This window comes from Nuphar pumila, chromosome 6 (assembly GCF_984573655.1).
Source record: "Nuphar pumila chromosome 6, dmNupPumi1.hap1.1, whole genome shotgun sequence".
NCBI classification, from domain to species: Eukaryota; Viridiplantae; Streptophyta; class Magnoliopsida; order Nymphaeales; family Nymphaeaceae; genus Nuphar; species Nuphar pumila.
In genome coordinates, this window is record NC_143254.1 from 9,515,195 (window position 1) to 9,530,874 (window position 15,680).

Genomic DNA, 15,680 nt, shown 5'->3' on the forward strand with positions numbered 1-15,680 from the left:
TGGCCTCAAAAGGAGAGCCACAAAAGGGGGCTCCCATGGAGTCGTTGGGAGCCCCCAACGTCTCTATGGTGGGCCCCCTTAAGTGGATTAAAGAACTATAAAAATTAAAAAGAAAATAAAATAATTATAGAAAATAAAAAATGAAGAAAAACAAGTACCCCTATCGGGTAATGTGGAAATGACCATAATACCCCTATTGGGTATTATGGTGTATTACACACACACATATATATATATATATATTAACACTGGAGGATATAAAAATGCAGAGTATTTGAAGGGGTTGTTTATGGAAGTCATAAAAGAAGTGGGTGATCAGAATGTTGTATAAATTATTACAGACAACGCTCCAGTTTGTAAAAGTGCAGCGTTGAGTTTGGAGAGTGGCTATCTTCATATTTTTTGGACTCCCTGTGTAGCACACAGCTTAAATCTGGCCCTAAAGAGCATATGCAACCCACAAAGAAGAAGAAAATTAACAAGCATATGCTTTATGTTCATGGATTGGAGATTTAGAAAGAAATATCAAAAGCATTAGAAATTTTGTTTTTAACCACCATTGTGCTAATGGTAATGCTATATTTAATAGGCATTCTGACTTGAAATTGTTGAATGTCGCTGAAACACGTTTTGCGTCCATCATTGTGATGGTGAAGAGGATTAAAAAAGTGAAGAATGCTTTGGTTAGCATGGTGACTGATGAAAATTGGATATTCTATCGCGCTGATGATGATGTCAAGGCTCAAGAAATTAAGAAATTCATTGTTGATGATGAGTTTTGGGACAAAGTAGTATACTTTCTTCAATTTACCCAACCTATTTGAGAAATGTTGAGAGAAGTTGATAAGGATGAACCCATGCTTCACAGAGTTTATAAAATATGGGATAATATGATTGAAAAAATACAAGTTGTTGTTTTCAAGCATGAAGAAAAAATCCTGCATTGGATGATTCAGAATTTTTTAACCATATTCATTCAATTTTACTCAGAAAATGGGATAAGAGCAACACTCCTTTGCATTACATGATACATTCTCTTAATCCAAAATATTATGCAAAAAAGTGTCAAGCAGGTGGTATTGGTCGTGTCCTTCCAAATCTAGACCCAGAGCTATCAAGGCATAGAAATATGTGTATGATAAGACTTTTTCCTGAAGCATATCTTCTAAATCAAGTCACACAAGAGTTTGAAAATTTTTCATCTTCGAGATTATATGAACCAACATTATTCGCGAAAGAGGAGGATAATATAAATCCTATTACATGGTGGTCAACATTTGGATCAGAAACACCTCTTTTTCAACGTCTTGCATTACGATTACTATCACAACCTGCTAGTTCGTCTTGTTGTGAAAGAAATTAGAGCACATATTCTCAAATACACAACGCGAAGAGAAACAAACTCACAAGTAAGCGTGCAGAGAATTTAGTATATGTTCATTCAAATCTTCGACTACTTTCGCGAACTAATGATGAATACATGTACTAATTTTCTCTCTTAGTTATTTGATTATTTATTTTTTAATTTTTCATTTAAATATACTTTTATTGTATTTAACATTTTCAAATTGGGTTTGTAACGTAGACAAGAAACATCCAAAGTTTGGGATTTAAATCCAGAAGAGTGTGACTTCGAGGGAGACCATGATTTCAACATGACAAACATGAATTTATCTGAGCCTGGTCTTCCTTCTAATGATGCATTTGATGATGAAGAAGAAAATTATTAAGATCCATTACTTTTGTTATGTAATTTAGTTCTTTTCTGCTTTACTTATTTGATCGATATTTAGGTTGATTTATGTAATTGCTTTACTTATTTGATTGATATTTAGGTTGATATATTGTATGCATGATGAATGATATTATGACAATGTTAAGTGTTAAATTATGATAATGTAATTATGATAATGTTAACTGTCAAAACTTCAAATATATATATATATATATATATATATATATATATATATATATATATTTGCCCTGCCGCAGCCCCGCACCCTAGGTTTTTGAAAGTGCCGCACCCGCACCCATGTGACTTAGTTATGGGGTTTTTTTGGGAAGGCATTTGGTCACATGGTCTAGCAAGAGACAAAGAACAATGGCCAGATCAAGCATGAAAGCCGAATATAGAGCAGCGGCTGCTGTCATGACTGAAATTTTATATATTCGTCACCTACTCTCGGCCTTGAGGCAACAAATAGATAAATCTCTCATATATTGTGATAATCTAAGTGCAGTGGCTGTTGCAATTAATCCTGTTCAACATGGGAAGATGATGCATGTTGAATTGGATCAACATTTTGTTCGCGAAGGAGTGGAGGATAAGGAAGTACACCCACATCTTATTTTTGGAGAACGTCAAGTGGCTGATCTCTTCACCAAACCATTACCCTTTCTTCATCATTGGATACTAAAAAACAAACTGTCCATGGTCTTGACCCTTGCATAATTTAGGGGGGGATTAAGGATAGAGACATGAAGGATAGGGAGGGTATTCTGGTCATTTAGGCACATCAGTCCTATTATAACTAGGATTCTAGGTGGCATCCCAGCTGAGGGTATTTTGGTCATTGTGCTGGACCAGTTTTAGTTAAACACAAACTGCTGTATAACATTCCTATTGTAACTCTATTTTTTTGTTCTATAAATACACATATAGGGACGTCCTCTTGTACATGAAACAAAGGGACGTCCCATAGAGATTTCTCCATCCTCTGTCTCTCTCTCTTCTTTCCCTTATCATTTATAGGCTGAAACTCTGCCAAAATTAACATTAAGAACATTAAATTTTATATAATGCCTTTTTGTGCGAGCCAGCTCGTGTCTCGGCCCAGCTGACTAGAGCTCGGCTTCTCTAGTTATTAGCATGAGCTGAGCCCAAGCAGAGTTAAATGGTAAATGAGCTTAGCTTGAACAAGCTGTCTTGGCTCGTTTTCGAGATATCTTTTACAATTTTAATATTTAAAAATTAAAAATGCTTTATTTGTATCTTATCATACGAAGTAGAATGATATAATAGATCTGTTTCATCAACCATTTTGATACATGTTACCATAAAATTTTATGACATCAATTTATACCTATGTCACATGGGTGCGGGTGCGACACGGGTGCGGCGCAATTTTAAAAATTTTGGACACGGGGACTCGGCTATATATATATATAAAATATATATAATAATAATAATAATATATCATGTGTGCATATACGTGGATATTGTCCTCTAAAGTTTGGCACCAACATGAGTTTTTATAAACTTTGCAAATTGTACTTTTGCCCTTGCAGAAAGGGGGGGTTCGGGGGCTCCCCCCTGCGCAGGTCTAAAGATGTTTGAGACTCATGCTATAATATATTTTTTTAAAACATATATAAAAAGATCATTTTTTTGTTTTTTACCTTAAAAATGGACATTTTTGGACTCAGTCAACGTTGACCAAGTCCAAAACAAGGACGGACTCGGCCTCGACTCGTTGACCGAGTCCGACTCGGCGTTGACCGTGTCCGGGCCGTGTCCGAAGCCGCACTCGTGTCGGGGCGTGTCGACTTGGGTGCGACGCCTCCCTAGCCGAGTCCGTGTGACATAGATTTATATCGACACTAACTGGAGTTGCAACACTTTTCGTACTTCATTGGTTATGTCATAGGGATTCGGCTAGCAGGGTGCTGCACCCGCGTTGACGCGACTCGACGCGGGTGCGGTCAACCCAACCCTAGGTGCGGTCAACACACCTAGGGTCATTTTGGTCCAATTCTCGGACTTAAAAAAAATTGCCAAGAATTTTTTTTTGCCCTATATGTCACAGGGATTCTCCAACTAGGTGCCGCACCCGCACCCGATGCGGTCAACCTGACGCACCCAGGGTCATTTATGTCCAACTTTTGGACTTTATATATATATATATATATATATATATATATATATATATATATATATAATTTTTTATATTTTTGCCGCACCCCTGCACCCCCGCACCCGGGTTTTTTTGAAAGTGCCACACTCCCGCACCCGCACCCGCACCCATGTGACATAGTTCATTGGTTTCACCAGTTAGTTGATATTCATTGCACTTTATAATTAGATATAACATGGACTAGGGCAACCACAATAATTAATCTCATTGACTTTAAAAGTGACACGTGTAAATGATTACTTCTGTAATGAAAACAACGGTAGCACCAATAATCCGATGGTCTCTTTAGAACGAGTCAAACCAAGAGCCAAGAGCACAAGCACGAAGAATACACAAATAACCCACTAAGGGGTGAAGTGCCTAAAAGGCAAAAATATATTATTGAAGCGAGAGACAAAGGGGGCTGAAAAACCTATCTTTACAAGTGAGAGAGCTCCTCTATTTACAGAGGAGCTAATACAATAAAGAAGGGCCACAAAGGGGCTCCCTTCTAGTCGTTGGGAGCTCCAACGGTCATAAATATGACCGTTGGGGCCCCAACGGCTAGATGGGTGGGGTCCCTTGGTGGTCCAAAAACAATAAAACAATAAAACAATAAAACAATAAAACAAAAAAAGAAAAAAAAGGAAAAAATAAAAGAATAAAAGAGGAAGAAAAAGAAAAACCTAAAAAACAAAAAGTACAATGTTATTTACCAAAATACCCCTATCGGGTATTTGGCATAAAAAAGAGATATATGTATATATATACATATATGTATATATATACATATTTTAACAACTACTAATTCTCTGTGTTTCTTCTGGTGAACATGTCTGCTTGGTCTTATCTTTGCTTAACTTTTATTGGAACCACTTCTGGTTTTCTTTCATTACTGTGGCTCTTTTAATGGAATTGAAGGTCTCATGAATGAGAAAGCTTGCTTTGTCAATTGTGTGATATATTTCACAACGTATGAACTTGATACATTCTTTTGATAAGGGTTGACTTTTCTGATGAAACCAATGTTCTTCATTCCATAAAGCTGACTTAAATTTTATGAACTGAGCATGATTGGTGTGTCTGCAGTTTTGATTTCTTGTTTCCTCTTTTCATGTAGTACTTCATTTTACTATATTTCTTTTAATCAATAATATACTACTAGTAGTGCATGCTTGTGCTTGTTGCCTTCTCTTTTGTGCACATCACAATATATTTGTGTGTATGTGCACATGCACATGGCGTTAAAACATTTTTCACGATCATTGCTTTTTCTAGTGCAGTGAAGGTTCACTACGTGGTTATGGAATACGTGCTGCCTCATCGACTCTTGGTTCTGATTCATGGTTTGATGATCCAATTACTCAACATGTCATCAGCCTTTGCATTAAGAAAGAAGATGAAGTAGCAAGTACTTTGCTTTGGCCCATCATACTACATATGAAAGGCCCTTATCGCATTCTCATCTTACCCTTTGTTGAACCTTGCCAGTTGAAAGCATATGAAAAAATGTTGCATAGATCAGATTGTGGAAACTCTGTTGGAATGGGGGAAGGTGTGTCTTCTCTTCTTCTCGATCTTCCATGCATCACAGGGTATGGTAAGTTTCTTCTAGCTCGAGTAGTTTTGCAATTTTAGTTTATATTAAAAATAGATTATGGACTCTTTTGGTCTTTTTATTTTTTATTAGCATATTTTTGTTCATGTAAAATTGTTTACATTGCTAGAATTTTTTAATCTTGTTTTAAGGAGTGAATCTTAATCACAGTTTTTCTTGCTGGCAAATTTAAAGAATCTAAGTTATCATTAGTATTTCATCTGGAATGTTTATATGCTTGTCAGTTTCATTTAAACAATGTATTTAGCATTGAAGGCTTTTAGTCGGCTTGTTCTCTGTTATTAAATAACGACTACCCTCCCCTCTCCACAGAAATTCCTACCTTTTATAAAATTCTGCTCATACTGTTTGTAACTATACAGGGCATTTTCAGTGGCACATATTCTAGGTGATATCATTGTTGGTGATTCTCAGGAACCAGAAGTTTTTGTAACTCCATCTCCTACAGTAGGAGGATTGTTGGATTCTTTAACTGGTAGCATTGGAATATCAGGAATTGCTGCTAGATCAAAGCCTGTGGCTGCACCAGTTGCAGCTACAGCCAATGCAGGCACTGCTACAGCTGGTGCTGTTATATCAGATGCTCCAAAAAGTAGTTCAAGGCCACTTGACAAAGATGTGCTTCGGACTTTTATAAGCAGCTCAATGCCCTTTGGTTGGTAATTTCTGGTCTTCAATTTCTCATCGATGTATTCTGTACTTGTAGATATTGTAATTCCATGACTCTGTATGGTTCTTGATTTTCTTTTTGGGATGTATACAGGGACTCCTTTTGATCTTAACTTCTCTAATATGCTGGCTATCAGAACCAATGGTTTCCAGTCTTCAGATTTGCCACCAGCAGACCTCAAGCAACCTGCTTGGAAGCCCTACCTTTTCAAAGGAAAGCAGCGAATTATATTTAGTATTCATGAAACAGTTTATGCTGCAATGTATGATAGAGATGAAATACCAGATACCATATCAATTTCAGGCCAAGTTAACTGCAGAGCAGAGTTGGAAGGGTTGCCTGATGTGTCCTTTCCTTTGGCAGGATTGAGCACTGCTCACATAGAGATTCTGTCATTTCATCCCTGTGCTCAGGTTCCAGAGCATGGTGTTGATAAGCAAGCATTGATGTTCTCTCCACCTCTTGGAAATTTCCTTTTAATGCACTACCAAGCATACTGCAGCCTAAACCCTCCAGTAAAAGGTTTTTATCAACTTTCAATGGTCTCAGAGGATGAAGGTGCCTTTCTGTTTAAACTAAGGTTAATGGAAGGCTATAAAGCTCCCCTGGCCATGGAGTTCTGTACCATAATAATGCCTTTCCCCCGAAGAAAAGTTGTATTCTTTGATGGAAATCCTTCTTTAGGCACTGTTTCAACAACGGAGCACGCTGTTGAATGGAAGATTATTCCAAGTGGACGAGGTGTTCCTGGTAAAAGCATTGAAGCAACATTTCCTGGAACCATTAGGTTTTCCCCAAGACCTACTATGGGATCCCCTGGTTCATTGTCATTTGGCAAAGGTAGCATGATTGATGATGAAAGTGATATAGAATCAGAAAATTTAAATAATGTGGTCAATATTGAGGAATTTTTGATGGAAAAGATGAATAAGGACCTTCCGTCGGTTGACATGGAGGAGCCATTCTGTTGGGATGCATATAACTATGCCAAAGTAAGTCTCATTTTAGTATTTTCAGCATATTCTTAGTTCCATTCATGCTTATGTAGGACATATGCATTCATATAGTCAGTTCTACTTTTCTTTCTTAATTTCTTGTACTTTGTGAAAGATATGTTCGGTTCTGAATTTTCTGTGACTGTTATCAGTCTTGAATATATCTAAGCAATTGATTGAAATTGGTGTGACAATGTCTACCTTTGTCTGTTTGATGGTATACTGTTGGTCCAAAATTTTCTTTTCATCATTGTGCAGTAAGGCCATATAAATCTTCAAATAGATGATTTAGTCTCAACCCTTCAGGTTAATTAAATCTTTTTCATGCAGTCTCTAGGATAACAATAAAAGGCCCATATGCTGAGAGGTACAAGCTATGTTGCATGGATACTCCATTTTGCCTCCTGTTCCTTGTCCTCTTTTATACTAGTATATTAGAAACTTCAGAAAAATCGTTGTATCACTGTATCTGCAGCCATATCCATGTGACAGGCTACCCGATTAACTGATCCAAACAATGCATGTGTACGGGACAGTAGCCCTGAGAGATCCTTGATCACTGAAATGATGCATTATGACATGTGGCCAATGGTTGGATATTTTTATCAAAATTTCCATGATGTTTTGATTTCTTCCAAATTCTGCATGGTGGCCCTCTTACATCCATCACTTCAAGTAAGATCGGTCTCCATATGCACAAATACAGCTCTTTGGCCTTCCGGTGTTGGTATCATCAGTAGTTCATGACAATGGAGTTATAATCATCATCATCATCATCAAGCCTTATCCAACTGCACAGGAATGCAGGGACTTGAATAATTCACATGCCAAAAACCCTGTTATCCTATTATTGTTATTTTTCTCCGAGTCTGAATTAGGTGTCATTTCCTTTCTTAAAATGGTTGATTGAAGAAATTAGGATTGTGAAAAACTTCATAATTTTCAAGGCTCGTGCTATCACAGCAAATCAAATAATGACTGAAAAGTCTTAATGTACTATGTATGTTAGTATATATATACTCTGTTCTTTATGTATGTAAACTGAACTACCCATCAGGGGTATTTCAGTCTTTTCACACCTGTAACAGGTGTCAGTCACAAAAGAATGCATAGACTAGAGTTCTGTTTACCGTCTAACTCGCGTCGCTTATGTATTGGTAATTTGTTGGTGATGAATCCTTAGTTCTATCTTGTAGAAGGTTCTAATCAGTGTTACCAATATCGCTGATATTTTAAAATATCGCGATATTATTGGCAAATTCAGGTTGGCGGATAATATTGGAAAAATATCGTGATTTTTCAAAATATCACCAGAAACAAAATATCGCAATATTATCACGATATTTTTTGTGGTATTTTAAAAATGATCTTATTTTTATATATTTTAAGCCCAATTATTTTCTTATATTTTTCCAAGAATACCTATTATAATGCTACCATGGCATGTACCTGCATTTGGTGTCTTTGGAAGGGTATTATCATTGTCTGCACCTGCATATATGGAATTGATTGTTTGAAGCTAGGCATCTCTCTCTATCTCTCAATCAAACACTGCTGTACGTATCTTGATAATGAGTTGTATGTGATGCATTTTACAGGTAGCATTCAAGATTGTTGGAGGGACGTTATCAGGGATGTCAATAGATCCCAAATTAGTAAGTCTTTTATGAATGCAATTGATACTTGCTGATATTAATGCTTTTGAATGCTGTGTAGCTAGTAATGCTCTTGATTGTTGAATGAAGAGTTGCTATTACCAATATGGTTAAAAATGGCCACTACAGGTTTAATGCTGAAGGACCAGTCAGATATGATGACTTATGAGGCTAAATAGCTGCCAATGTTACATAGCCTTGCCATGCCAAGCTCTTCAGATATATTACTCAAATATAAATAATACTGCATAGGTTGTTAAGTTTATTGGAAGATAAACTTGCTAGTGACTACTCTTAAAAATGCTATGTGCATACTTGGTAAGGAGATCAATATTCTTAGTTCTGCAAAGTGCAAATGACTTATTCCCCATAGCAGAACAGCTTTCACAAGTGTTACGTGCTGGGTATATGTTTCGTTCCGGTCTTTAAACGTCATAAGTCTCACTCAAGTCATTGTATCGAAAAAGAAAAAAAAGGAAGTTAAATGAGAATACCACACTTTTTCTTGGTTTATTCTTAATATCTTATGTTCTTATTCTACTTTTGCTTGTTTGTGAGTTGGCCTTTTGTTGAACTGTGCTTAAACACACCTAGAATTTCTTCATTTTCTTTGTTTTTGTGATTTTCAAGCATGAAACTTCATTTTTGTTTATTTTTTTTAACTATGATATAATACAGATGTGCCAAATTATATCCTTAATCATTCATGTTTTGTGAGAATGAATGCTTCTTCTTCCTCTCTCTTTCACTCTGGTTAAAATGGCACCTTCTCACCCACAAAGTTCCTGGAAGTAACTGCTTGAAAGCTAACCTAGGCATGAGGCCGAGTCAACTCGGTTCGGAACCTATCCGAGTCAAAAAACCAGGATGACTCGTTATGAACCGAAACTCGGGTGACGTGGCCGAGTCACAACTGACTCAGCTGAGTTACGCTGTACAACTTTTTGATACACCCTATCCCCTCTTTCCCAATTTCCCTCTCATGACTCTCACCGTCATCGTCTCTGCATGATTGCGTCTCATGGCCTTTCAGCCCTCGATAGGTAACCCGGTTTCTGGCATCAACATGACCATTTCCGCCGTCGGTGATTGAGTTTCTGGCGGCGGCAGGTAACCCAGTCCCTCTCTCTCTGCTAGGGTTTCTGTCTTATTTCTCTCTTCCCTCTCCTTCGGTGTTCCTAGTTAGGATGGTTTCGTGACGTAGGTTTCTTGGTGATGAGAAGAAGATGATGAGTCTGATCTTCTACGATGTCATTTGTCTGCAAGGGACTACCTCACTTTCTCTTCTTCTCCACTTAGGGTTCTAGATCTTCCCCCTCTCCGTAACCCTAACATTATATGCTCGGTCTTTTTGTGATTTATATACATTGATGTTATTCTTATCCTAAGATCTGGTAGTAATTTTTGCCTTGAATAACATTGTCTTTGTTTGCATGCTCATATGTTTAGGAATAAAGGATAATTAGACTCTGTTTCCTTTCCATTGTTGAAGTTGGTTTATTTTCTTTTTCGGATTGGTATACTTGAGTTACTCCAAAAATTACATATATATTTTTTTGTTTCGCTAGTAAATTTTGTAATTTTCTTTCGAAGGAGGTCATAAATAAGAAAATAATTCATGGCAGCCATTTAATTGTTGTTTCCAGTTCCCGAGGATGTTTCTTTGACCATGCTAATGCTGATTACTTGATAAACAGTTTTCTCATAATACTAATCAGATTTTCTTGTTTAAGATCTGTAATGAAGTAACAAGTGCACAAACACAATGCCATAAAGAGGCTACAAATGTGCACATTCACAAATACAAAAGCCACTTATGGGACAAATACAAAAGAGCCACTAAGGGCTAACACATGAACTTAATAAAAGAGAGCAAGAGCACAAATATAAATAAAAAATGTTATTTCAAATGCTTAGAACAAGCATTAGGACAAGAGAGGGGAAAGCCCTCTATATATACAAGACTATGTGGCCTTGGGGAGCTCCCATGAGTCGTTGAGAGCTCCCAAAGGCTATATTTATAGCCGTTGGGAGCTAGCCCAGTGACTCTATGGTCATGACCATAGTGCCCTTACAACAAATAGAATGGACAAAAAAATAATAAAACAAAAAAAAGCCGTTGGGAGATAGCTAGCCCAACGACTCTATGGTCATGATGACCATAGTGCCCTTACAACAAATAAAAAGGACAAAACAAATAATAAAACAAAAAAAGACTGAACTGTTCCTAGTGGACAGTCCCTATTACATTTGTGAAATAACCAAAATACCTCTGGTCATATACCCAAATTACATAACAAAAAAAAATATCTATATAATATAATGTTACACAATACATTTTAACAAGATCTGCCGTTAAATTCATTAAATCATTTTTCTTGCCTTTTTTTATCCTTTTTTTTGTTATTTTGTTAAATTTTTTGCTCTTGGTGTTGGGGTTTCTTTAGATCTATTGGTTCTTCTAATACTTCTGTTGCTGAAGCCTGAATTTCATGTAAAGATATGAATTTGTGATGTTGCTTTCTGTTTTTAGTTTCTCTTCTTATCGATAGTAGAATCTCTAGATTTGTTCTGTTTTTTTATCGAGAGTTGGATTAAATATTTCTTACTTTTTCATGTATTTACCGTGTTTGGATCTTGTTTTTTTCTGTTTTGAGTTAGTGAACTTACTGCACCATTGCTATCGTTTATGGTTATTGGGAATGGAGCTGGTGATTTTATGCTAACTTAATACTGTTTCAACGATCGTCTGAGTCTGTTGTCTAAGTAAATTTGGTGAGCGTTGACTTTGCTGTCAAGAAATTTATTTTTCTGATCTAAAAGATTTGATGGTAAGGGTGAAAGGATTTGTTCTCAATGAACCAATGTCTTTGTAGACCAGAAATTTAGATTTTCATTTGTTATTTATCATATATGATTTTAGAGAAAATTATATATAACCACAAAATAATATATGATTTTTTTATACCTAAAAACAAGAGAGAAAAATAATATATGATTTTGTTATATTTTTTAATAAATTAAAACAAAACCTTGACTCATCTGAGTTACCGAGTTGACTCGTCCGAGTCACCGATTTGCAAACCGGCGATCCAGTACTGAGTTCCGAGAAAGCCAACCATGAATCTAGGTACAGAAGTTCTAAATCTGGCAATGCTTTCCCACAGTGCAGTGTTTCTTGGTTATATTCTGTCCCCTTTTCATGTGATCAAGCTCTTTCTTGGGTATGCATGGTTCTGAAGGTTATTGACTGTACGGGGTACGGCACAAGATTTTGTACGGGGGTACAACTATCTCTCTCTCTCTCTCTCTCTATATATATATATATATATATATATATATAGAGAGAGAGAGAGAGAGAGAGAGAGAGAGAGAGAGAGAGAGAGAGAGAGAGAGATGCACCAACTATACTATATTTTATAAAATGCTCTACACATGGCATCGTAGACTGTGAATACGAACTAAAGGTCCAAAGCATGTTAAAGATATATAATTAACTAATAAAAAGGTATATAGTTAACATTGGTTTCTTTTGATCCTGAGTATTATCTACATGTTGATTGGATCATGAGATGGATAAAATGGGTTGAGTCAATTCCAAAACTCAGTTGACGCATACCTGAAAAGTACCCAAGTACCAATGCAGGTACAACATGGGTACAAGAGGCTGCTAGAAGTACCCATGTTACATAGGGTATTGAACAATTATCAATTCAACACAAATGGCTACTGATAAACCCTTTATTTTATTTTTTTGGTGAAAGAAATGATAAAAGAATAATCACAAACCAAATTAACAAATATGATTAAGTATTTGGTCAAAATAGGTTTATTTCATGTCGGATTTATAACTAGATTTTGAGGATTATGAGTCCTGGTTTTTGTGTGTGTGTGTGTGTGTGGGGGGGGGGTTTATTTTAAACTAGAGAATTTATATCAATGTTGACCAAAACACCCTTTAAAGAACAATTTTTTTAGAATACATGGATACTTTTTGTTGTAAGGTAAGTCTAAGCACAACACTTTTTAAAAAGTAACGTGATGTTTTCAGTAATTTTCAGTGTACTTCACCTTTATTTATGGCCATATTTTGGGAAATTCTGTCTAGGATGGGTTCTTTTAGCAAGTTGGTGCTGATGTCATGGAATTACCTGATGTAGACATCCACTGAAGGCTGGATGGTTTCGTCTCCTTGGCATATTTTGAGAGGCTATAGGCAATGTGGACTGGACACTTTTTGCATGTAGTATATGTTGACTCATTCATTATCGTGGCCTGCACTAACTGAATCTTATTTAGATTCTTTGGGTGTATGTCTTTTGAGTAGGTTCATTTCTTTGAGCTCATGCATGCATATTTTTGTTAGGTATCTTCTGTCCAAGATTGCACAATTTTTTCTCTATTTTTGTTCATTATAAATTTATTCAAGCATGTCAAACATATATTTCTTTGTTGATTTTTTCCTCATAGCATTAGCAATTGCTCAATGTTTCTTATCATATGAGTGGACTTACTGTTAACTTCTTAAAGTATTGCATAGTTCTCAGATGGGAATTGCACCTGTCTGGGTCCTTAGCATCTGAAGATATCTAGGAGCTTGTTTCAATAAGGATTCCAAGTTGTCACAGAGCTAAATCATTGAATTCATTGTGCACAGAAATATGTTGGGGTAGGTTCATCCAAATTGTGGATGGCCTGTATTTTGTCAGTTTACATTCTTTCTCTCTCTTTCTCTTTCGTATTTTTGTTGCTTTTTATAATATAGCCATTACTTTTATTGCTGCTATGACATGTGATTTTTTCCCCTTATTTCATTTGTTTTCTTGCTAAATTTGTTGCCAGGGGATCTGCTGTCTTTAATTCTCTAACTTATTAGTTAGCTAACTGAACCTTTGATCAATTCTATAATTGTGCTCTATCAAGATTTCCTCCAAAATTAATTTTAGAGTAGTGTTCTTTTAGTGGCAAAACTTCCACTGAAAGTACAAATATGGCATTAGGGCAGTAGTCTTTGACTTGAAAGATTTGGTAGAAATGATGAGAAGGTGGGTTATGCATTTGTCTGGTTGAGTTGCTCTAGACCTCCTTGGCTAGATTGAACTCACTTTATACGTTCCAAATGTTATCTATTACAAGTGCTTCGTGTTGATGCTATGCTTTTCCATTTCATGTATTTCATCCGATTCTTATGCTACTGCTCTTCACGCTCATCTCGTGCAGGTCGGCATATATCCTGCTGTCAAGGCACCGGTGGAGTTTTCAGCTCAGGTAGGTTCTAGTTTTGAAATATTTCTATTGGTTCTTATATATATATTATATTTATATTATATTTTATTTTGGAGGTGCTGCATTTTTGTGGCAGACGACGGACATCAATGAAGAAATCTCATAATATTGTGTGAGATGATACCATCATGAAATAGAAATGTGGTTATGAAGACGGTGTTTCTTGTTGTTTATCTGAGTGCCCCTTTAATCAACACCTGGAACCACACCTACAGGGTTTTTCATCCATAATAATGATATATAGGTTGATGCATCACTTTGGCAGTATGAAAAGAAACACCTGGAACCACACCTACAGCATTTTTTCACCCATAATAATGATATATAGGTTAATGCATCGCTTTGGCGCTATGAAAAGCTAAGGCATAAACCTATCTCAACTGGGTCAGTTCTCTTGGAAGGCTCGGCAAATCCTGATCCTGATTTTGATTGTTGTTTTCATTTCCTTTGTGGGTTTTGGCTCATGGGTACATGATTTGCCTTGGCCCTTTTGTTGCTGTGCATGACTGCAGGTTCTTTCTGGAGAATACATCTTGTGGAACACCTTGGGGAGGTGTCCCTTCGCTGCATCTCCAAAAGTGTAGCCACAATGGCGAGCATGGCAGGCATCTGACCCCTTGGTGGATGAAATAGGTACGCTTCAATATTTGTGTGTGGAACAGCATCCCGTCGTTCTGGGCTGGTTTTTATCTGCCCCTTGTATTTTGTTTTCCTTTTTCATCATTTCCTTGTTACCAGGTTGGTATGAGTTCATTTCATCAATTTTAGGGTTGCTTGTTTCTCTTTTTTGCACCTTAACGAGGATAATAAGTGTTGGAATCCTTGTGTTCGCCCAGTGTTTTTTGGGCCTATTAAGTCCATCAAACCATCATTTGGGTGCTTTTTTGTGTAATATAAATGAGTGCGTTGTGGTACATCTTGACAGGGTCCACCGGTTCTCTATAAAAAAATCAGAGACGATTGGTTGAAATGCTGTTTAATCACACGTTTATGTTTTGGGGTTTCCTTTAAAGCAAACTGAGATTCAATCTTTTGGTTTCAATATGTGGGTAGTCGGTCAATCTTGAGAAAAGAAAGTGGATGTGAAACATTTAATCTCCGTTTAAACGAATAGAATCAGTCTTTGCAAGCAATAACCTATAGTGGGTGTGAGGCAAAAGAAATGGTGTATTCCTATTCATCTTGCAGTCTTGTCAACTTTCCCACGGGCCTCTTTGACTGCCCACAGAATAAGCTGGAGGAAATTTTCCCACAGCTAGGTTGGGTCTGCACGTGTTAGGAAATACTGATTGTTTTCATGGATAAAATTTGTATGAAATTGCCCGGAGAAAATGGTTTTATCTGTGAAAGAGAGTTTCTGATTTTCATGAGGCGCCTCTACCAGATGAGCGGAGCCCTTGTTGATTCACGGAAGGAAAAAAGTTGGATTTAGAGGTCCAGATGATTCTTTTGAAAAGCTTTTCTAACCTTAAATTGAGCGGCCTACACCTACACTGTTTCCATTGTCTTTGGCCGTCCTGCAGTTCCGCTGGTAGCTGCCACCATTGCAACAGGCCTGCTACC

The 15,680-nt window shown here is 36.7% G+C and overlaps 1 protein-coding gene across 1 annotated transcript in view; it reads left to right on the plus strand.

Annotated features, from left to right (window-relative positions):
- The window catches only part of LOC149833886 (AP-5 complex subunit mu-like), a 58,220-nt gene extending 43,191 nt beyond the window's left edge, over positions 1-15,029 (plus strand). Inside the window, exons 3-8 of the mRNA XM_090011086.1 lie at positions 5,177-5,488; positions 5,874-6,166; positions 6,275-7,173; positions 8,775-8,831; positions 14,052-14,099; positions 14,630-15,029. Coding sequence (XP_089867212.1) covers positions 5,177-5,488; positions 5,874-6,166; positions 6,275-7,173; positions 8,775-8,831; positions 14,052-14,099; positions 14,630-14,701 — 1,681 coding nt within the window. The 3' untranslated portion in view covers positions 14,702-15,029. The remainder of the gene's footprint in view (positions 1-5,176; positions 5,489-5,873; positions 6,167-6,274; positions 7,174-8,774; positions 8,832-14,051; positions 14,100-14,629) is intronic.
- The last annotated feature ends 651 nt before the right edge of the window (positions 15,030-15,680 follow it).